Genomic DNA, 21,986 nt, shown 5'->3' on the forward strand with positions numbered 1-21,986 from the left:
GTGTCCAGTTCTCCTCCTTGGATCTCCTGGACCCTGGGGACCTGACCTTTTCCACCCCCTCACCCGATGGCTCAGATTCTCTGACTCAATTTATTTAGAATTCTCCACCTCCCCTCACAATCTATCCCTAACAACTTATTTGCCTTCCTCCACCTCTGCCATGAGCTGTGATTATCCTAATTCCGGCCAGGCCTCTGCCTCCAGCACAAGGCCTTCCCTACTGTCTGCATCCCCATCCAGCCCCGCTGTCCTGGGAGGGCCGCTGGGGACCCCTGAATGGTACTGAGTCGGGGGAACCTTGGCCCCTGAGCTGCTGCCTTCAGTTCTGGCCCACCATAAGGCACAGCTCCAAGGGGCACGATTCACAGAGCTAGAAATACAATATGATTGGTGCCCCCCTGCTGGGCACCCCATGGTTGAGGTTGGGAATCTGCAGGGTGGGACGGCTGGCGGTAGGAAACTGGAAAGCATCGTGTCACCTGTCCTGCTGGAAGGAGGGACTAACTATCCCGGCGGAGTGTAGCGGGGTGGGGAGTGGAGACAGGAAAGGCCTCCTGGAGGAAGGAGATTCAGGCTGGGCCCTGAAGAATGGCAGAAGCCTACCTAGTGGGCCTCCACTATAGATTAACTTTCACCAGGCCTTTTCTCACCAAATGGGTGGGGTGTTTGGAGGCGGGCCTGGGCCTCTTCAACAAGACAAAGTGAGGTCGTTCACCTTGGCAGCCAATTTCCAGGAGGAAAACGAGACCCAGTGAGGAGCAGCGGTGGCCCCGTTTGCACTGGCAATGATGACAGGTCTCAGAGTAGCATCCAAGTCTCCAGTCTATCTTGCAACCCCTTTCTTGGTTTGGAGCCCAGAAGGGGCTGACCCCAGAAGGGGCTGGTCTGGCACAGCCCCTGCAGTTCCTGCGGGATACGAGAGATGGCGACACAGAGCAGCACGGCCGGGCCGCAAAGCGCCAGCTCGCCCCGAGGCAGCTTCCAGGGGCGGGGGTCACGGGCCCGGTTCTGACGTCGGGGGCGGGGCCGGCGGCCGTGACGCGCGGGGGCGGAGTCGTGCGTCTTCCAGGCCTGGGCGGCGATTCATTCAAAAGGCGCGCAGCTTGCGCGGCCGCCCGGGCGCTCACCGACACGGGCCCGGGTACCGAGTCGACCCGGGAGCTGGGCTGCTGGAGGGGGCGGCCAGGTAAGGAGGTTGCGCGGAGCCCTAGCTCGGAGTTCGTTCCCCGCGGCCGGGGCCAGAGGGATGCGGAGCCGAGCGGCTCCCCCTGCCTCCCCGCGTCTCTGAGGAAGTTCGCCGGCGCGGCGGATGCCGCAGCCCGGGCCCCGCGTCCCCCCGCCCTCGCGTCTTTTCGTCTCTGAGCCCCCCTGCCCCGGGACCTGTGCGTCCTTCGGCCGCGGCTCCAGGCCCGGCTGTGCGCGGTGGGGAAGCGGCGGCGGGACTTGCATTTGAGGAGCGAGCGGGCCGCGGAAACGCCCCCGGCCCGGGAAACTTGGACGGCGGCACCGTAGTGCGGCTGCGGCGCGGGGCGGCCGGAGGGGGTTCTGAGCGGTGTCAGCCCGTGACTGTGGGCGACACGGCGCGTGAGGCGGCCCAGCCGGGGCGAACGTGTGGCCGGGACACTGGGCGGTGACGCCGGGCCGAGCGGGAGACACAGAGGGGCTCTGTGTGTCTGTGACAGGCAGAGTGTGTGCGTGTGATTGTGTGTGAGACACCCCGGGTCACTGCGGGTGACTGTGACCCCCCCGCCTGCTGTGAGTGAGACCCCGGGTCCCTGGGGTCACTGAGTGTGTGTCTATGGCCTGGGGCGTGACCAGGGCAGGACCAGGGCCCTCGTTAACATGGGTGAGCGTGGAATAGAGGGAGAGGGGCCCCAGGTGATTGTGAGAACCAGCCCCCGGAGCAGAGTGTGCTGTGGGGTCAAGTTGTGCTGTGTGCGCCTCCGCACCTCAGGGAGATGAGTACAAGGTGGAAAGGAGGGACCTCAAACACCTGCTAGCAGATAGGGGCTGGAAGGAGGGGGGCTCAAGGGAAGGGACAAGAGTCTCTCCAGGACTATCCCCAAGAGGGCACCCCCCCAGGAGCTCAGTTTAGTGAGGGGGTTGTGTCTTGAGTGACTTGCCCTGGCAGAAGGAGAGGGGCCAAGGCTGAGCGGCATCTCCTGGGGTGCTAAGTCTGGCAGCAGCAGAGGGCCCTTGAGGTAGCCTCAGCCTCAGGCTCCACCCTTCTCTGTCTTACACACACACACACACACACACACACACACACACACACACACACACACACACACACACACACACACACACACACACACACACACACACACACACATACCACACACACACACACCACACACACACACCACACACACACACACACACACCACACACACACACACACACACCACACACACACACACACACACACACACACACACACACACACACACACACACACACACACACACACACACACACACACACACACACACACACACACACACACACACACACACACACACACACACACAGAGTCTGGGAGGCCTGGCAAAGCTCTGCCCCTTGGTAACTGGCCCCAGGCATAGTCTTCCTCTCAGATCCCACCCTCACCGGGCCTCAGTCTCCCTGTCTGCACACTGAGGTGCTGGGCTGTGAACAGACTGTGAATCATCACTTTGGGATCCTCTATTGTTTTTGGGTCAACTGTCTCTGTTCTCCCCTACCTCCCTCAGGCGGAAAGACTGCAGTGGGGGATGGGGGGCAGGCTGTCTGTTAGGGACAAAGTGGCTCAGGGGTTGCACCCAGGTGCTGGTGACAGGATTGGAAGCACACCTCCTCGAACAAAGCTGAAAATTCTGAACCATAGACATGGACTTCTCTGGTCCCCATCTCCTTTCTTCAGTTCCCTTCATGCGGGGGAGAGGAGGCAGGTTCCCCGTGAGTGGTCTCTGATTTGGAGAGCTGGAACAGGGCCTCTTCACCATCTGGGCTAGACCCTCCTGAGGCCCCCTCCCCCACAAGAGGGTCTTTTAGGTTCCTGCAAGGTGGAATGGAAATTAGGAGAGGTAAAGGGTCACCTGCTGAGGGATCTGGAATTTCTCTCCTCTTCTATCACCCTTTGAAAATGTTGATTGCATTCTGATTGGGGGCAAGGGTTCCAGGTGCTATGCTGAATGGTTTATGGTGTGCTCTTGGTGAATCCTCACAGTGGTTCTGAGACGCGGTGACTTCCAGAGAAGGAAACAACCTCAAAGAAGCAAAGTGACTTCCCCAAGGTCACACAGAGTCAGGACAGTGCCGGGACTGGAATTCAGGTCTCCTACTCCTGAAGCCCTGTGAGATGCTTGGCGAGGGCCACTTCCTTTCACAATAAGCTGCTCATGGCTCATTTGGGCTTCCTTCTCTCAACCTGGGCAGGCACCGTGGCCTTGGCAGGGTATATGCCAATGCGAGTTCTGAGTATGGTGTGTATTTGAATACATGTCTAAAACATTATGGGTGGGTGGATTATGTGGCCTTTCTGTTCCTCCTCCTCTTCCCTCCCCCTACCTCTCAGCCCCTAGCCAAAGGTCACCAGAAAGGCCTGTCTCCTGCCTTCTAGAGCCTGTAACTGGTTTGGGGAGAGTCTGTGTAGCTCTTGAGAAGTGTTTGTATAGCTCTGAGGAGTGCTGGGCGTCAGCAGCGTAGCCCAGGCTCCAAGAGTGGCAGGAGAATTGGAGTCCCACTTGACCTTCACCATACCTGTGAGGTCCTATGCCCCTACCCGTAGTAGTTCCAAAACCACCCACATGCTGCAGGAGTTGGGGGACAGGCCAAGAGTGACCTTGAGCTTGTGCCTACCCTCTCCAGGCCTCAGTGTCCACATTCTTCCCAGAGACCCCGCTGCTGTCTGGCTGAGCTGAAGCTGGGAATGAGGGTGTCTCTCTGTCCTCTCTGGAATGACTGGAGTTGTGCTTCTTGGGGCTGATCAGAATAGCGGTCTTGGTCTCTTGGGACTGAGCCTGGGTTATTTCCATCCCCAGCAAAGAGGTGGAAATAGCTCAGGGCCTAGGAAGGGGAGGGCGAGGGCGAGGGGAAGGGTTAACCAAGAGTTAACCTCTTCTTCTGGTCCCAGCTCCACCCTGTGCCCTGCCCAAGCCAGACTTTTCTGGGAACTTGGGCTCCCTGAATGACAGGGATGGTGGGGCCAGGCTGGGTTTCCAGTGGGGCCCCAGTTGGGATTGGTGCAACAGTTGCTGGAGGGAGGTGCCTGTTTCTGGCCAAGGAGGGGAAGCTTTCAGTCCCCAGCCACTGCTCACAGGGTCAGCCTCATTTTACAAGTGGGAGAGACTGAGAAGTGCTGGAATTTACCCAAGGCCCCCACCACTCTGATGCTCTGGCTCTCACCCTTCAGGCAGGGGACCTACCTTCTATCCTGCCACATGTTCCCCAGCAGGCTGGACATGGCCCAGGACTAGGAACAGGCCCAAGACATGCCTTCACAAAACCAGGGTGCCTCTTATGTTCCAGTTCTGGTCTTGCTGCCCTTGCCCAGACTCTTGTACTGGCCTCTCTGCCTCCATTTCCAGTCCCCATCCCCGCCCAGTGCCAGAGGGGCCTCCCTAAAGCAACCTGTACTTTTTGCCAACAAAGTACCGTCCAGACTCATCACCCTGTCATTGAGGTTTTCTTTCCAGGGCCTTTTTGAACTTTACATCTTCAGCCTTATCTCTCTCCACCAGATGCTGTGGTTGTGCTCTGCCTTTCCTTCTGCTGACTCCCCTTTCTAGAACCTTCCTGATCATTCAGGGTACAGCACCACCCCCTCTCCCAGGAACCCTCCCAGCCCAATGTTAGTCCTTCGTTGTGTGGTCCACGTGCTACCTGCCCCCCCTTCTCGCTTCTAGGAAGGTGGATCCTCATGGGCCCCGCATGCCCAGCTGGGTGGGGCCAGCCTGGCCCTTATCCTCTCTTCTCCCGTGGTCATATCTGTGTTGGCCAGGCAGGAAGGAATGGCAGCCACTGTAGGCTGAGGGCCTACTGTGTGCCAAGATACACAGGGAGGTTTGTCCCCAGGGTTTTCAGTGCTCCCAGGTGTGTGCTGGGGGTTAAGGGTGAATCCTCAAGGCCACCCCTGTGTGTAGGGGTGAGTTTGGTGATTGCTATGGGCTCCTCAGGCAAGGGTCTCATCCCAGGCCAGCAGAGGAAGCTCCCCGCTGAGGCCCTGCTGTGTGTCAGGCCCTGGGTGCAGGGCTCCTGACAGTGGCACTGACAACATGTTCCCTTGCTCCCCAAGCTGCCCTGGGGAGCCCAGACTCTGAGGGCAGAGGGGTCCAGTCCGAGTTTGAGTTTGAGTCCCACAGCGGCTGGTGCTGGAGTCTGGCACTCCAGTTCCCGCCCAACCCCCAGTCCCATCTCCGCCAGACAGAGGTGAGGGTTGTCTGACAGCTCTGGCGTCGGTTTTCAAAGAAGGACCAGGCTGGCTACCTGTAAGGGGAGCGGGGAGTGGCGGTGCTGCTGCCCAGCCCCTGGCCTGGCTGGGCAAGGCCCACTGCCTCCTGTGGGGCAGCCCTTCTGCCAGGTAGGCAGTGAGGGTGCTCCAGAGGGAGAGGAGTTTTGCTGGAGAACAGACAGCAGGGCCCCCCACTCAGGATTGGGGGTGCTGGAATGTGATCTCTGGCAGAGCTTAGCACCCAGCTGGGGATGGGGTGGCAGGGAAGATGGTGGAGTCAGTGCTGCATGTTCAGCCCTGGGCAGGACCCTGAGGCCCATCAGCGCCCCCTCCAGGTACCAGACTGGAAAAGAGGGTCCAGACCAGGGAAGGGACGTGCAGGATTCCAGTGTCACTGGGATCCTAACAGGTCTGCTTGGTGAAAGACCAGAGCTCTTTCCTGGGCCTCCTTGGGAAAGATGAGGGCTCCGTAAATAAGCTGCCCGTGTGGCCGTGAACATGTGCCCTGGTTGCTTGGCACAGGAGAGGGATGGAGGGGTTTTCTGCAGCTGATAGAGGCAGGGTCTGAGTGTGTGATAAGAGAGAAGGAAGGAGGGCTTCCAGAAGGAGAGACCTGACTTGGACCTCACACCCTCACGGTGAGAAGGAGCGGTGAGCACAGGGATGTCCCACCTCCTGGAGCACCTGCTGCCTTCCTCCCTGATGGAGACACGACCAATGATGGCTGAGGGGGCCAGGAGAAGGATGGGGAGGCTGGGCAGGCTTCCTGCAGGAGGTGGCACCTGGGCTGAGGTCTGATTGTAAGAAGAGCCACTGTTCACTGATGAACCGTGGATCCTCCAGCCATGCCAAGAGCTCAGCTGGACTGGCACAGTTGTCCCAAATTAGAGGAAACAGGCTCGGAGATGTAGGGATGGGTCATGACTACTCAGCACTCCTCTCCTTCCTTACTGTGACTTCAGCTGGTGTGGGGGGCAGGTGGACACAGGCCTGTGTAACAGCTGGGAGATGGGCACCCAGGGTCCACCTGGGGAGTCCAAGACTCGTCACCCACGCTGTTGGGACTGATGTCGGGTTCCCCAAGCTCTCTTGCCTGCTCCCGAGTCACTGGGTGACCTCGGTTGGATGCTGCTCTGCTCTGAGCTTGGCTCCTCCTCTGGCTCGCGTGGGCTGTTGAGAACTTGTACTCAGGAGAGGCCTGGTCAGCCCAGGCCCTGGCCAGTACTACCCGCAGTGGCTCCAGTTATCCCCTCAGCATCCCTGGAGACAGGGACTGGAACCCCTGTTTGCAGGGGAGGACCCTGGAACTCAGGAAGGGTAAGTAATTGCCCAAGGTCACAGGGCTCCTAAGCAAAGAGCTAGAGCTTGAACCCAGGTGTGACTGCTCTGGGCCCAGCCTCCTGTGACCTCCATCCTCAGGCTTTGTTCAGGCCTGACAGATTGCTGGGGCCATGGAGTCTCTTTCCTCCAGCCCCTTGAGTCTGGAGAAGCTGGAGAACAGGGCCGGTTGGGCCTGTGGTCTCCCCTTGGTTCTCAAAGCCTCGCCCAAGTCAGCCTGGTCAGGGTGACAGGGCCGGGCCTGTGCTGAGAACTACAGGCCATCCTGGGACAGTAGTGATTGGTACAGATGCCCGGCCCGTGCAGGAGGCAGAGGTGGCCTCTCAGAGGAGAGGGCGGCAGTGGCGAGAGCTGGTGGGGCAGGGGGCTGTCCTCGCGCTTTGCCATCCTCTCTTGGGAACAGGTGCATTGTCCCTGCGGGAATGCTCGGGGGCTGGGCTGGAGCAGGGTGCGTGGGAGCAGGGGAATGCCAGGTCTGGGGCGGCAAGAGCAGGGGCTGCCCGCCGCCTGTCCCCACTCCTCACAGGGGGACCTGTCTCCTTTGAGACCAAGTGGTTACAGGGTACTACTCAGCCTCTCTGCCCTGCGGTTTCCTCGTTTGTGAAGCCTGGAACCCTGTCTTAGAGGCCTGGTAAGGGAATGGGCATGTCAGTTCAGTCGCTTAGTTGTGTCTGACTCTTTGTGACCCCATGCACTGCAGCACACCAGGCCTCCCTGTCCATCACCAACTCCCAGAGCTTGCTCAAACTCATGTCCATTGAGTCGGTGATGCCATCCAACCATCTCATCCTCTGTCATCCCCTTCTCCTCCTGTCTTCAATCTTTCCCGGCATCATCTTCTTCCTGGTAAGGGAATGGGCATATAATAGATTCTTAGGAGGGGGCAGGGGAGCCCCAGCTCTGCTTCAGATATGACTGTCTCGTTTGGGCCCCAGGCTCAGCCCAGGGGCAGGGATTGCTTCTGCACTCAGACTGGGAGGGGCGGGTGGGCCCTGTCTGGCTGTCTCAGCCCTTTTCTTATCCTCAAGGGCCAATTAACCAACCCCATCCCCCTGCCTCCACCCCCTCCCTATCTCCCCACCCACGCCCCTGAGCCTCCCAAGCGCAGGCCTGGGGGTGGGCCGGGGTGCAGCTGCTGCCTGGTGGCGCTGGGGCGGGACTGGGGGCTCTGCATTGCCTGGCGTCCTCACCCCAGGGTTGTGACCTGGGAGAGCTTGGCAGCCTGATGCGGGGGTGGAGATGGGGGCGCCCTTCTCACTGAGTGGCCCTGAGGCAGGTCTGGGCTCCGGCCTTCAACAGTCCTGAGGAGCTGGCCTCCTCCCTGGGCTCTTCCTCACCCTGGGAATCCCCAGGCTTTCCTTCCTGGGCTTCCTGCTTTCCACAGGTCCCAGTGCCTTTTCCTACTGGAGCTGGTGTAGACAAGGGCAGTAGGCGAGTATGTGCAGGAAACCTGAGCGGCCCCCACTGGGGGCAGTACCTCCTAGCCGGGGGCCCTCCTGGGTGCTTTGTGATAGGCTTTCAGCTGAACCACCTCCTGTGTGCTGCCAGCTCCCTAGCCTCTGCCACTAGGTTGGCAAACTCTCAGAACATCTGTCTTATACTGGGCCCTGGGCCAGGCTCCTGGGAAGGAGGGGCCAGAGAGATGTGGGTACCTGGCCTCCATCTCTGCTTTACCACTCCCTAGCTGGGTGGGGTGACTTCCTGCAGCCTCAGTTTCCTTAGGGATGAAAGAGGCGTGCTCACCTCTCCTGTGAGGAGTGGAGGCAACCCCGGATGAAGGCCTGGCCTGAGGGAATGAGGGTCTGTCCCCTTCCCTGTGAGGGTGGAGGATGAAAAGGAGACAGCACCTAGCTGTGGGCACTGCCCTACTTCAGCCCCAGTTGCCAGGGAACCACTGGGTTCCTGCTAACCTGCATTTTCTCTGTCGATGGGAGGCCTTTGTCTTCCTGCTTGGGTGCAGCCATTGCCGAGAGAGGCCTGGCCTGTGTCCAGTTGTGTTTCCAGGCAACCCTATCCTCTGGAGGCTGCAGGAGGTCCACAGGCCATAAAGCCACTGTCCGGGAAACAAATACCTGTCTCCCACCCCCTGCTCCAGGTGGGAACCTGCCTCCCGCCTCCGTCTCTCCAGCCCTGCCTCACTTGGCCGGCAGCCCAGCAAGCCCTCTGAGACATGAGTTGTTCCCTGCCTCTCGCTCCCCTGCTTACCCTTCAAGGCTCCCGTAGGCCCCGGGGGGCGGGGACATGGTGTGACCTGGGCTCCGCCCACAAACCTTTCCTCTCCCTTCCTGCACCCTCCCACCACCTCCCCAGATGGTCAGTGTGGCTAATGGAGCACCTCCTGTGTATCAAGCTCTATGCCAAGCATTGTACATGAATGTAAGAGAATCTCATCTGTACCTCACACATCAGGTGTGTGCTGTAACCCCCTCCACAATGTACACCGGAAACTGAGGCATGGTGAATGCTTACTGAGAGCTTGTTCTGCGTCAGGCTGTGTGCTGAGTACTTTTTTTTTTTAAAGAAGATTTATTTATTTATTAGTTTTTGGCTGTGCTGGGTCTTCGTTGCTGCACACGGGCTTTCTCTAGTTGTGGCGAGCGGAGGCCACTCTTCGCTGTGGGGCGCGGGCTTCTCGTTGCGGTGGCCTGTCCCGCCGTGAAGCACAGGCTCTAGGCGCACGGGCTTCGGTAGCTGTGGTGCTGGGCTCAGTAGTTGCGGATTGCTGGCTCTAGAGCCCCAGCTCAGTGGTTGCGGCACACGGGCATAGTTGCTTCACGGCATGTGGAATCTTCCCGGACCAGGATCGAACCCTTATCCCCTGCAAGAGTCTGTTGGCTGGCAGACTCTTAACTACTGGCAGCACCTGGGAAGCCCTGTGCTGAGTATTTAATGTGAATTCTCTCCTCTTGTCCTGACAACAGTTTTCTGAGAGATGGGGAACGGGGGTGGGGTCCACAGCCACAGAGCCAGTGAAGAGCAGAACAAGAAGGCTGGTTCTCCCCGAGTTAGGCAGGGGGTTCAAATCTGGGTTCAGTGCCCCCCACCCCAACCCCAAGCACTGGTCTCCGTAGCCGTCGGCCTGCTCTCTGGCCCTCTTGACCCTGGGAGAAGCTGGCCCCTCTCCTGAGCACCTCTTCTGATCCCCTGGTTTGGCACATACCTCCTGGGGTGCTGGGTGCCGGGCATGGGGGTGGCGGACAGCACGGCAGTGGGGAAGAGGCTGGGTAAATGGGATGGTCACACCCAGGGCGACAAACACACATGTCGGTAGTGGTTGGGGGCTTCCAGGGGGAAGCGACTTCCAGCTAAGCTCTGAAGGGCGGGTGTCAGGCGATGGGAGAGGTTTCTGGGCAGAGGAAGCAGCAGGTCTCAGTGCCAGTGAGAGAGGCAGATGTGGGGACAGAAAGTAGCTCAGAGTGGCTGGAGCTGTGGGGAGGGACAGGGCCCAGACCTCCGTGTTGAGACATCTAAGCTGCAAGTAAGGCTGCACTGGAGGCCACTGGGGGGGCGGGGGTGGGGGTGGAGGGAGCTGTCAGAGGAGCCTCTGCAGAGGCGGCGGGGGAGGCTGGAGAGTGAATGCACGGAGGTGGGGCGCCTGCCTGGGGCCCAGTGACCCCCTGAGCTTCAATTCTGGGAAAGGGGAAGCTGCTGAGGCCTGAGGAGGCTGGGTGGGGACACAGCTTCCTCTTTCTCCGAGGCCTCCAGGGCTACGCCGCCCTGAGGCTCTGGCATCTCCTGTAAGGGGCCCTGGTTGCAGCTTTCCTCCTTGGCTTTCTTCCAGGGAATTTCTGGTCCTAATTGTTTGGGCCTTTTTAGGAGGGTGGGGACGGGCCGTGTGTGAGGAACCCTCTGCCCACCTCGCATATCCCTGTGTTCCATGGAGGCCTCCTGCTTTAGACGCTGGCCGGGGGAGGGTTTTGTGGTGAACGAGACAGACATCCCTGCCCTTGCTGCTGTCTGGTGGCAGGGGGGCAAACAATAAACAAGCAAGCAAACAAATAATTACAAACCCTGGTGGGAGGTGCAGAGGGAAAGAGGGGTGATGGGAGGAAGTCACAGGACCCATGTCAGGTTACCTCATTTAAACCTCATGACAGCCTTGCTCTGGGGGACAAACAGCTCCCACTTACAGATGAGGAAACTGAGACCCAGCAAGGTGAAGGAGGGGCTCAGGTCCCACAGGGAGTTGGTGACTGGGAACAGGCTCCAGGCTAGCTCTCGGGGAGGAGTGGCCTCTAAGCTAACTTCCTTTTGTGCCCCTGGGACCCTGAGGGTGGTTCTCCTCTGCCAGGAGCCCTGGGGCCAGAGAGGACCATCACACCGCCTGCCACCCTCCTCAGGGCTTCAGTCTGCCCATCTCTGACAGCCCTCCCCCCAGGAAGCCCTGAGGAGGTGCCCTGAGGTGCTCGGCTTTGGAAGGTCCCTGATTGCCCTGCCTACGGGAAGGCAGGGTGGGGGGGTGGAGGCTTCATCCACCACCCACCCCCGCCCACCCGGCCAAGGGCTTGATCAGAACTTGCTTTTCAGTCAAGGTTCCAGGGCTCCCAGCATAGGTGCTGGAGGCCTGGTGGGGAGAAAGCTCAGACGGGAGTCAGGGCAGCAGGTGTCCACGTGTGCAGGGGGTTCTGGGTGGCGGCCAGCAGCTGCCTGACTGGACAGGTCTGCTGGGGGCTCAGGCTGAGTGTGGGGGCTCGGGGAGCTGCTAGTAAGCAGAGACTTGGGCAGTCAGACTGGAGTAAGTGCTGGTTTGGGGTAATTAGAAGGCACATAATTAGAAGGCGTCAGGCGTGAGGCGGTGAGTGTTGGTGAATGTGCCAGAGTGGGCCCTCGCTGGCTTTGAGTCTGGGCCCTTGGACCCTACTTTCCTCCTGGAAGTCTCAAGATCAGAGCTCCCTGCCTGTCAGCAGCTGCACAGCCCCTGCCTGCGGGCTCAGGTCACCCAGCAGGTGCCAGTCACGGGGTGGGACTCTGGCGGGGGGTAGGGGGAGCCCTCCCAACCAGCCTCTTACTTTCCACGCCTGCCCCAGCCCTCTGGGCCCACCCTGTGGGTACGGAGGGGCGCTGGGGCTGGACGGGGCTGCGGGGCTGGCATTGAGGCCTTGGGACTTGGGGTTGGCTGTGGGTGAGCTCCGTGACGAACGAAGGAGGGAGCCATGGAGAGATGGGCTTGAGTGGGAGCAGGGTCTGGGTAGGGGACAGGGACACGTGTCACCACGCTGGAGGAGGCACCAGTGGAGGGTGGGTCAGAGGATGCCCCCCGTCAGGTGCTGACGGCCAGGGTGCAGCCTTCACTCTGCTCCGTGGCTGGACCTTCTGTCCTGGGTTTTTCCCTTGAGCTGGCCTTGGGCCGAGAGCCACTGCCAGTGACCTGGAGAGTCCCGAGGATGGTGTAACTCAAAGCCCTGGTCCCACGAGGTCTGTGCCAGGCCGGGCCCACGGCGCGGCCAGATCAGTTTCCTCTGCCTCCTCCTCCGGGTGGGAAGTCCCGGCCACTCGTAGGCCGAGGGGCTCTCCTGTGACCTGGGCTTTACCTCGGGCAGTGCTTCTTCTGCCAGGCTGCCCGTCAGACTCCGAGGCTCCAGGTGGGGCCCCTCCACGTGCTGGGCTTGGCTGCTCGAGGCTGGCCCGTGGGGGTCACAGGCTGCCCGAGACCCTCCTTCCCTCCCTCCCTCCTGAGCCTGGAGCGCAGCCTCCTCGGGGGACATCACGGGACTCCCTGGTTCTGCTGCTGTCCCTTTTGTTGTCTAAGCCAAATCCTCCTCCCTGCTCTTCAGCCTCGTCTGCCTGCCGGCTGGAGACTTTTTTCCCGGCGAGGCCAGTGCCCATCACATTCCGTGCCCTCGTGTGCCATACTTGGTGTCTTAGCCCTTCCCTCCACCCGGCACGGTTGATCTGCTGGTCGTAGGTCTCCCTGGGGCGTGAACTCCGAGGACAGGGGCAGTGTCTGTCTCGTTTGTACCCTTTCCCATGCTGAGGGCAGTGCCCAGCACACAGTAGGTGCCTGGGAGAAGACAGAAGACTTGAATGTGGGCTGCCACAACCACCCCCGCAGGTCTGCCCAGGGCTGTAGAGATGCAGCCCGGTGCTCTGGAGAAGCCAGCTGAGTGTGGACTGTGGGGCCCGCGGGAGGACCGGGGCTGTGATGGGGTTGGGCTGGGGCAGGGCACGCACAGGGGCTTTGGGGGAAAGGAAGTCAAGAGGGGCCTCCAGCAGGAGAGGCCATAGTGTTGGGCTTTGAAGTGTGACAGAACAGGCCTTCCTTGGAACAGAAACAGCAAGAGTGAAGGCAGGCAAGCAGGAGAGGCAGGCATGCTTGTGGCCCCTGGAGTTCTGAGAGGCGGGAGCCCTGAGAGCTGAGGATTCGAGCACAGAGGGTGGGCGTGGGGGCGCTGCCAGCCCCCTTGTTCCTCCCACGCCGGCCCGAAGCTGTCGGTCCCTTCCTCACACGCTTCCCTGCTTGGCCTGGGGCAGCTGGCTGTTCGTGGAAGAGGCCGGAAGCCCTCCTCCCCTGGGAAGCCCTCCAAACTCGTGCTGCCCTGGGAGGCTGCCCCAGCCTTCTGCCTGCCCAGCACCATCTCCCCACCTTCCCTCCCATCCAGCCCCGTCCAGGAACACACAGTGGGAGGACAGCAGCCGCCTCTCTGTTCCGGCTGGAGCCGCCGTCTGCCTGAGGCTGGCCACCCACTGGGGCCTGAGGATGAAGCTGAGCCCGCCACCCTGGCCCCTCTCCTGTCTCCTCGTGGTGAGTGGGGATGGGACTGTGGGGGAGGCGTGCCCTGAGCCCTCAGGAGCCTCGTGCTGTGGTGGGTGCTGGGGTTGGTTACGCAGCCCTTCCTTTGAGGAGCAGAGACAGTCCGACCCGCACCTGTCCTGGTGCCCCTGGCCTCCCAGTGCTTGGCATGTGCTGGAACCAGGTCTGGAGCCTGAGGAGGTCCCTCGCGCCCCCCATGTGACATTCCCTCTGCCCTTCAGGGCAGCTGGCTCTACTCTGCACCTGTTGCAAGCTGGGGCCCCATCAGAGGACTGAAGGAGGGGGATTCAGGGCAGATAGTTCACACCTGGAATGGGAAAAGAGGGCACTCCGAGAAGAATGGGTGGGAAGCAAATTGAGAAGATCCTTCCCTTGGGACCTGTCATGCCCTGTGTGGGTGCCAGGCTGTGAACGGGCTGGCCTTGCATGGCAGGGAGGTCACAGATGAAGATATGGACCCAGAGCCTCAGCCAAGGGCCCAGAAGCACCACCTGTAGACTCGGCCCCAGGGATGATGAAATGAAGCTGGTTAATGACATTTTCAGCTGTGATGTGGGGGCCAAGGCAGCAAGCAGGAAGTGGGGCAGAACTTGAGAGAGGAATTCAGAAGAATGTCCTCCTCATTGTCCAGGTTAGCTCGAAGGGTGTGACTCAAAGACCCAAGGGCTCGAGACCCTGACCTGGCCCTGTTGGGGGCTTTCTGGCGCTTTCCAGAAGCAGATGTGGTTCCCTCCTTGCCTGGGCAGTGGCGATGCAGCAGGGCTGAGACAGGCAGATTTGACTTGTAGCACAAGGGATTGTGGCTCGAGAGTGTCCCTGAAGCCCGGGGGCGGCCCAGTAACCAGAGGTCCTTGTGCCTGGGGTGCCTGGTGGTGGGTCGCTGGGCCCGGTGCTGCCATGCCCCAGTGCTTTCTGCCCCCTGAGTGTGTCCTGGCCTCTGTTCTTCCAGCTGCTGCCCTGGCCTCCGGCCACTGCCACATCGACAACCCCTTGGCAGTGCCCACCCGGGGAGGAGCCCAACCTGGTGAGCTCGCCCTGCCCATCGGTCTCTCCTGGGAAGACTGTCGAGGGCCAGGGGCAGGGACCCCAGGCCTGGCTCCTGGCTCTGTTCTCACTCTTTCCCTCTTGCAGGAACCAGGGCAGGGCACATTATGCAGGTCCTGCCCCCCAGGCACCTTCTCAGCTTCCTGGGGCTCTCGCCCATGCCAGCCCTACTCACGCTGCAGCCCTCGAGGGAGGCTCGAGGCCCAGGTGGGCACGGCAACTCAAGATGCACAATGTGGAGACTGCCAGCCTGGGTGAGCCATGAGGTGGAGTGAAGGGGTTCATGACCAGGTGACCAGGACTTGAGATCCTGGGGTCCCAGCCTCACTCACCCCTTGAGTGGGCCTCAGACTTCCCATCTGTGAAATGGGATGGGTCAGGACCAGTGAGGGTGCCCACGGGGAAGGTCCAGCCTCTCTTAAGGATGGCTTTTTGGGCTTCGGTAACATCTTCCCTCCCTGCAGGTGGTTTTCCCCTTCAGAGGTCCCCGGCGTTCCCTGTCAACCATGCTCCCGGACCCCTCTGGGTGCCCGCAGCTGTTACAGTGAGTGCAGATGGGGCTAGGACTGGTGGGAATATGTGTGGGAAGGGGTCTGGTGGGCTTGAGCCCGAGGGCCCCTCTGTGTCATCTGGGGCAGTGGGATCCTCACTCCCCTAGCCCAGGGTATCCAGCAGGACGTGGTCACTTGGTCTGCTGGCTGTCTCTTCTCTGCCTCTGAGGGGCAGAGACTGTCCAGCAGGTGCTGTCACAGCTGGGGGCTCACATCCCAAGCCGTTTCCCGTCCTTCCTTCTCCCCCTTAAAACGACCCACATGGACGAGTGTGAGCATACACATTCACACACGTGTACCTCCTCTTACCCGTTGAGTTGGTCACTCTCTGAGGAAACTAACTCATGGGCCAGGCTTGTGGAGTGGCAGGATCTGGTGTCCCTGTGCCCAGGCACATGTGCACCATTGCCTTTTGTTTACCCCTCTGGCATAGATGGGGGGCTCAGGGTCTGCCAAAAAGGAGGGGCATGAGCTTGCCTTGGCTTCCCCAACGTGGTGGACAGCGGGTGGCTGTGGACATGTCAGTACCACAAACCCTACCCCTGCTCCGGGACTCAGCCCTGGGCCTCTCTGAGTGTCTGCCTCTCTCTGCCTCTGTCCTGCCTCCGTCCTCCGTGGTGCTCAGAACGAGGGCAACGGGCCCGTCGTGGCGTGGAGGTGGCGGCAGGGGCCGGCGGTGCAGGGGAGACGCGGCAGCCTGGGAACAGCACGCGGGCGGGCAGCCCGGAGGAGACAGCTGCTCAGTACGCGGTTATCGCCATCGTGCCCATCTTCTGTCTCATGGGGCTGCTGGGCATCCTGGTGTGCAACCTGCTCAAGCGGAAGGGCTACCACTGCACAGCCCAGAAGGAGGTCGGGCCTGGCCCTGGAGGCGGAGGCAGCGGTGAGGCCCAGCTGGGGGTCGTGTGGGGAGGCCAGAGGGCCCGGGTTGGCCCAGCCTAGCTCAGCTTGGGGTCACTTGAGGGAATCTACTTGGCCTGGAAGGGTGATCAGAAGAGTTTCCTGGAGATGCGGCACATGGGCAAACGGATAAAGTGGAAGGAAGGCTGAGATGGCCCAAGGTGGCAACTGGGGCAGAACAGGCAGAGAGGAGGGCAAGTGGCTGCAGTGGGATTCCCTCCCAGCTGGAGGAGTCTGGACCCCTTTGGGGCTACAGTTGTGTGTGTAGTTCAAAGGTTAGACTGCCTCCTGGGTACTCTGGGTGACCTCTGGCCTCTGGCCTGAAGGGCTGGCTGGGCAGCTGACCTGGACAGGCACCATGAGAGGCTCAGGTTTCAGCTCCAGGCTGTGGTTTGAGTTACAAGCCCTGGAACCAGAGGGAAAGACATGTTCCTCCTGGCCCTCCCCTAGGGCCTTAGAGCCCTTTTCTTCTTCCCGCTACCCGCCCCCGCCCGTGCTGTCCCCTGAGAGCCAGCAGAGCAGGGACTCCACACACACACAGTTCTGTTCACAGAATAGGGTGGCTGAATCCAGATCGAATGGTGCCTCCCATGCCAGTCCCCTTTCCAGCCACCGACTCTGCAGGGCCAGGAGGGGGACAGGACAGGAACTTTGGGCAGGACATTTAGCCTGGAACTGCACTTGTTTTCCTAGCCTAGGACTCCCTTTAACTTGCTGGCTGCTGCCTGGGTGCAAATCCTAGAGGTCTGGGCCCTCAGTTAGTTATGAATACAGGGCGGTGTGCAGGGCATGACAGGCCCAGAACGGCAGAGTGTGCTGGGGCTGGCGGGGGTTCTGGGCAGAGAGGCAGCCCACAGCTCCCTGAGGCTGAGGAGAGGGCAGGCCCTGGGAGAGGCTGGCCCCCCGCCCCACACACTCTGTGCAGGATGGTGGAGTTCAGATGGCCCTGAAACCGCTCAGCACCTGGGGCTGCTGGGTGCAGGGAGCAGTGGTGCTGAGCAATGAAGGTGGTAACAGCTCAGAGCCAGAGCTGAGGCCCTAGGCGTGCACACCCAGGCCTGGGGCGCCCTCTGCTGCAAACCCTGGTGTAGCTGGCGAGCCAGGAGCGTTCCACCCGCTTCTTCCCTAGAGTCATGGTGGTTCTTTCTCTTCTCCAGGGATCAACCCTGCCTACCGGACTGAGGACGCCAATGAGGACACCATTGGGGTCTTGGTGCGCCTGATCACAGAGAAGAAAGGTGAGGAGGAAGGTCTGACCCCAGCCCTGTCCCAGAGCGCTGCTCTGCCCCTCCCACCGTGATGCCTCAGGCCAGCCTGGCCCTCTGACCAGTGTGGCTGACAGTGCTGCCCCCTTTCTTGCTTGGTGAGGGGTGAGGAAAAGGCACACAGTCCGGGCTGGGGAGGGGCGAGTGGGTGGGGGGCTTTGTGCCGGGGCAGGGGGTTGGAGCGGTGGGGTTCTCCCTTGTGGCCCAGAGTGAGGTTCTGAGAGCAGCTGCCCACAGAGAATGCAGCGGCACTGGAGGAGCTGCTGAAGGAGTACCACAGCCGACAGCTGGTGCAGACCAGCCACCGGCCTCTGCCCAGGTGAGCAGGCAGGCGGGCCCCAGACCACAGATACTCAGCCTACCTGAATACTCGCCCCTGGGGTGTGGTTCCCCTCCTGTCACCCTGATTCCCCTTCACTACCTCCCGGGGTCTCCTGGGCCTGCCCCGCTCCAGTGACCCTCCCACCTGCGTCCCCCACAGGCTGCCGCCGGGCCCACCCAGCATGCCGCACGTCTGCCTGCATCGCCACCACCTCCACACCGTGCAGGGCTTGGCCTCACTCTCAGGCCCCTGCTGCTCCCGTTGTAGCCAGAAGAAGTGGCCCGAGGTGCTGCTGTCCCCTGAGGCCGCAGCTGCCACCACGCCCACTCCCAGACTCCTGCCCAACCCAGCCAGGACCCCCAAGGCTGGGGCCAAGGCCGGACGCCAGGGCGAGATCACCATCTTGTCTGTGGGCAGGTGAGGAGGGCACAGACTGCAGGTGACCCGGGGTGGGGGAGGCAGGGCCCTAGGTCGATCGGTGAACAGCAAGTTCGGTGGCAGCCCCACCCTTCCTGGCCTCAGTGGGCCTCTCTTTGCAGTGGGGGTGGCCAGGGTCCTCACCCCCATAACACCTAAGAGCCTGGCCACATGCAGCCTAGAGTTGGGAGCCCGGCAGTGGGCGGGAAGACATGGGGAGAGCTCAGGCTCTGCTCCAGGAACTTGCTGTGTGACCTTGGTGGGTGCTGTGCTCTCCACGCCTGGGGATCCCCCTCTAACGGGGGAAGATGGCATGCATCACCGCTCCTCACAGGTTCCGCGTGGCCCGAATTCCCGAGCAGCGCATGAGTTCAGTGGGCTCCGAGGTGAAGACCATCACGGAGGCCGGGCCTTCAGGGGGTGAGCTCCCCAGCTCCCCACGACCTGGCCTCCCCAGTGAGCAGTGGGCACTTCTGGGAAGTGGTGGAAGCCACGCTAAGTGGCCGAAGCCCCCAGCAGAGAACAAGGCCGAGGTGAGGACCCAAGTGGGAAGGCGTCAACACCTGGGCCACTCCCATGGCCAACAAGGCAGGGGTGGAGGTACAGAGGGCGCTGGGCAGGGGCTGCTTTCTTGGAGCCAGAAGCCCCCTGACAGCTCTGACCCCTCACCCCTGTCCCCTAGGAGAACCGCTATGTGATCCGGCTAAGTGAGAGCAACCTGGTCATCTGAGGGGCTGTCCCATCTGAGGACCCTGCAGCCCTGCCCTGGGCGGTTCTGAAGGCTTCCTGGAAGAGGTGGAGCTGCAGCTGGGCCCGTGAGGATCCAGAAAGGCCCAGCAGACAAAACCGCCAAGGCCTGGAGGTGGGAGTGTCCACCCCGGTGAGGAGATGGACAGGCCGGCCGGCGGGTGGCTGTGTGCAGGAGCAGGTGGAGGCCCCCTCCCGTCCCTGCTGCCCATTTCCCTCCCCGCAGGTCCCTGAGCCTGTGCTCTGCCCTGACCTCTGCTCCACTGGATGGCTAGGCCTTGGTGGTGGGGAGGGGCCCTCTGCCTGGCACCCCTGGCCCCACCCCTTGCCTCTGTAGGGGGTACCGCTCCCTCCTTTTCTGACAGGTCCTGTAAAGGACCTGGGCTGGGAGCTGCATTCTGGGTTCTCATCTAGGGCAAGCCCCTCGCCATTACTGGGTCCCAGTTCTTTTGACTGTGAAGTGGGGGTAGTGGCGTCTCAGCGCTCAGGGCCTTCCCACCTTGCAGGCTCTGGGCTGGGTCGTGGGGGTGGAGAGCTCAACTCCATGCCGCCCCTCCCACTAGTAGCTTTATCTGACCCCGTTTTTGCTGCTTCAGGGCCTCCACCTTCAAGTCTCCTATGGGGCTGCCTGAACATGGCTCTGCATACATAAGGGGCCTAATGCATGTGCCTGCCCCTGCCGTTTTTATTGAAACTGAAGAAACAGACTTGACCTGGGCAGGACTGTGGTGCAGAGCCCCAGCCCCCCCAAGATCTCAGGCGCTTCGAAAGGAAAGTGGTGTGTGTGACAGGGCTGGAGAGGGGCCTCTGGCCTCGGTGGTTTGTGTCCCTGCGGTGTTGGTGTCTGTCCCCTGGCCTGGGCAGTGCGGGCGACTGCCCCACCTCTCTCCACTCTGGCTCAGCAGTCTCGTTATTTATGTGGGGCTGTGCGGGCACGGGCCCACAGCTGTCCCCGTTTCTCTTATTTATTGAAACTTGGCTGTTGTCCATCCTTGTGTCTCCATACCCTTCCATTTGTTGAATAATAAAAACCTGGGAAAGTAGCGTCAGGAGACGCTTCTGGTCCTTGTGCCTGTTCCCAGGTTGCCCATTCACTGAATGGTTCTGTGTCGGGCCCTGTGCGTGGGATAGGCCATCCCTCCCATGGCAGTGTCTGCTGTTTGGCAGGTGGGGCACCAGGTGAAGTGGGGCCAGAGGCGGCCTCGCAGATCATCTGGCCTTATCTCCCCTTGGGTAAGGAAGAGCTGCAGCCCAACCACAGGTACAGGCTTCAGGGAGAGGGGGTTTTTAGTTACAGGTTCTTTTGGTGTTTGGTATGGTTTTTAAAGGTGGAAGGAGGAGACATACTTAAACACTAATGGGAAAGAGGCTCAAGGAGAGGCTGAAGAACCAAGAAGTGATGCCTGTTGGAACCTGGGGTGGGGGGGTGGTGGTGGTGGAAGGGGACACCCTGGGAAGGCTCAGGCTTGCTGCACCTGGGAGACAGCAGCAGCCATGCTGGGCCTGCCTGAAGCCTGACTTCAAATGGGGCAGAAGCCCCGGCGGGGCCCGGCCTAGCAGCTATGGAGAAAATTCCTGCCCCGATGGGAGGCTGGGCAGATTTGAGTGGAGATTCAACCTCTCCCTTCCTCTCACCTCTCTAGAGCCCAGGCTTCTCTCTGCATCTTCTCAGGTGGGCAGGAAAGGGAGGGCACCTCTGAGGATCCAGGAGACAAAGCATCACCTGCTCTTAAAGAGGGGAGGGAAGGATACAGGCTGGACATCAGGAGGAACTTTCTGGAGCATCAGAGGTTCAGCATCAGAGCATCAGCATCATCTGGAGCTCCAGAGTCTAGAACCGTGTTGTAGGGGACCAGAGAGCATCACCAGTGCACCCCAGGAATGTTCCCTGGGGCCACCGTGGTGCTGTTGGTGTCCCTGCTTGCCAGGGTGTGGCTTCTTAGACTGGGCTGCCCCCTGAGCCAACCAACCCCACTTCACTGAGGGCCTGGGTGACGACACTGAGATGAGGACGAGACAGTGCCTTGGGTGAAGGGGAGGCTTGACCCTCCCACCCTCTGGCCTCCGTTCCCAGAGGGAAGCTGGATTCTGGCCTCTGAGATGAGGCACATACAGAGGCCAGCGAGGGTGGAGATTGAGGCTGGGTCTGGGCTTCCCAGGTGAGGTAATGGACACCCATCTCACTGCTGGCCCCTGGGGTAATAAGCACTCGTCACCTCCAAACCACTCCTACCACCCCAATTTTCTGCTTGCTGGAAGGTAAGAAAAAGGAATGGCTCTGGCCCAAGTCTCTTCATTTGACCCTTGGGGGATCCTGAAGCCACCTCCCAAAAGAGGGAGGTGAGGATCTGAGGACCAGGTAGGGGTGTGTCTGATGTGGCTGACCCTTAGGACCCCCACTCTCACCTGGAAGCTTTTCTGGCTCTAAAGCCTACTCTTGAGCTGAAGGTAGGCCAAGGCTGCTGGCAGGGGTGGGAGCTGGAGGACAAGGTGGGGCCCTGGGTGACCACTGAGGACAGTTCTGAGCTTGACCTCGTCTCACTCCACCTCCCCTCCCCCATGGGCTCGAATGGTGGGTGCCGGGGCCCAGGTCTCCGCCTCCCACCTGCTTCTGGCCCCAGCCCTGCCACTGACCTGGAGCTGAGTCCCTGGACAAAGTGACAGAGCGGAGGACTTGCTGCGACAGAGCCCAGGAACATCGTCCCCTACCACACCTGACAGAGCTTTCTGCCACCATAGGGGAGGGAGGTTCTGTGGAGGCCCAGGGTAGTCTGGTGGAGAGGGCTCCAGAGTGTTCGTTACAGCCAGGTCACTTAGCTTCTTTGGGCCTCAAGGATTCTCCCCAGTTGAGGAAGCTGAATACTTGGGAGGCTGGTAGAGCGTGGATGGCGGGAGCCAGACCCTAGGAGGGAACAGTGGCCACGATGACCGGGGGGGAAAATCCAGGCCTGGACCAGGGCAGTGGCTTTGCCCAGAAGGGAGATGAGAGATGTTTTGGACATAAATAAAACTGACAGCATGTGATGAACATTTGGATGGAGACCATATTATCACCTTCAGCTGTCCTTCTGGGACTATAAACTGCTTAGCCTTTCCTTTTAAGTGGATATAGGCACTGCCTCCTCCAGGGTGGGCAAGAGAACTTGGGGCTTGGTACCTGTGCTTTGGAGCCAGACCAAGTGTGAGTTCCAGCTCTGCCCCTCACTAGCTCTGTAACCTC

General features: G+C 60.8%; 1 protein-coding gene across 5 annotated transcripts; it reads left to right on the forward strand.

Moving 5' to 3' along the window:
- The first annotated feature begins 1,067 nt into the window (after positions 1-1,067).
- On the forward strand, positions 1,068-21,794 carry RELT (RELT TNF receptor). Of its 5 annotated transcripts, XR_014068400.1 has the most exons (13): positions 1,068-1,186; positions 13,369-13,511; positions 14,470-14,544; positions 14,652-14,818; positions 15,029-15,108; positions 15,741-15,998; positions 17,173-17,253; positions 17,518-17,599; positions 17,762-18,019; positions 18,354-18,552; positions 18,702-18,899; positions 19,934-20,027; positions 20,439-21,794. XR_014068400.1 is itself a non-coding variant. In XM_081539528.1 (11 exons), the coding sequence occupies exons 2-11, from the start codon at positions 13,467-13,469 to the stop codon at positions 18,747-18,749; spliced, it is 1,293 nt and encodes a 430-aa protein (XP_081395654.1). In that variant the 5' UTR covers positions 1,068-1,186; positions 13,369-13,466; the 3' UTR covers positions 18,750-19,860. The 5 variants fall into 5 exon arrangements, 4 of the variants coding, with proteins under 4 accessions (XP_081395654.1, XP_081395655.1, XP_081395656.1 ...); XM_081539528.1 differs by lacking the exons at positions 19,934-20,027; positions 20,439-21,794 and having other exon boundaries at positions 18,702-19,860; XM_081539529.1 differs by lacking the exons at positions 19,934-20,027; positions 20,439-21,794 and having other exon boundaries at positions 18,705-19,860.
- The last annotated feature ends 192 nt before the right edge of the window (positions 21,795-21,986 follow it).

The sequence above is a fragment of the Giraffa tippelskirchi genome, chromosome 11, assembly GCF_054371585.1.
Source record: "Giraffa tippelskirchi isolate mGirTip1 chromosome 11, T2T-mGirTip1v1.2.pri, whole genome shotgun sequence".
Classification (NCBI taxonomy): domain Eukaryota; kingdom Metazoa; phylum Chordata; class Mammalia; order Artiodactyla; family Giraffidae; genus Giraffa; species Giraffa tippelskirchi.

Bases quoted from the DNA above. Each gene is read 5' to 3' on its own strand.
- RELT (XM_081539528.1), top strand. From the start codon at position 13,467: ATGAAGCTGAGCCCGCCACCCTGGCCCCTCTCCTGTCTCCTCGTG. The intron at 13,512-14,469 runs GTGAGTGGGGAT...CTGTTCTTCCAG, and splicing joins CCCTCTCCTGTCTCCTCGTG to CTGCTGCCCTGGCCTCCGGC. The intron at 18,553-18,701 runs GTGAGGACCCAA...CCTGTCCCCTAG, and splicing joins CAGCAGAGAACAAGGCCGAG to GAGAACCGCTATGTGATCCG.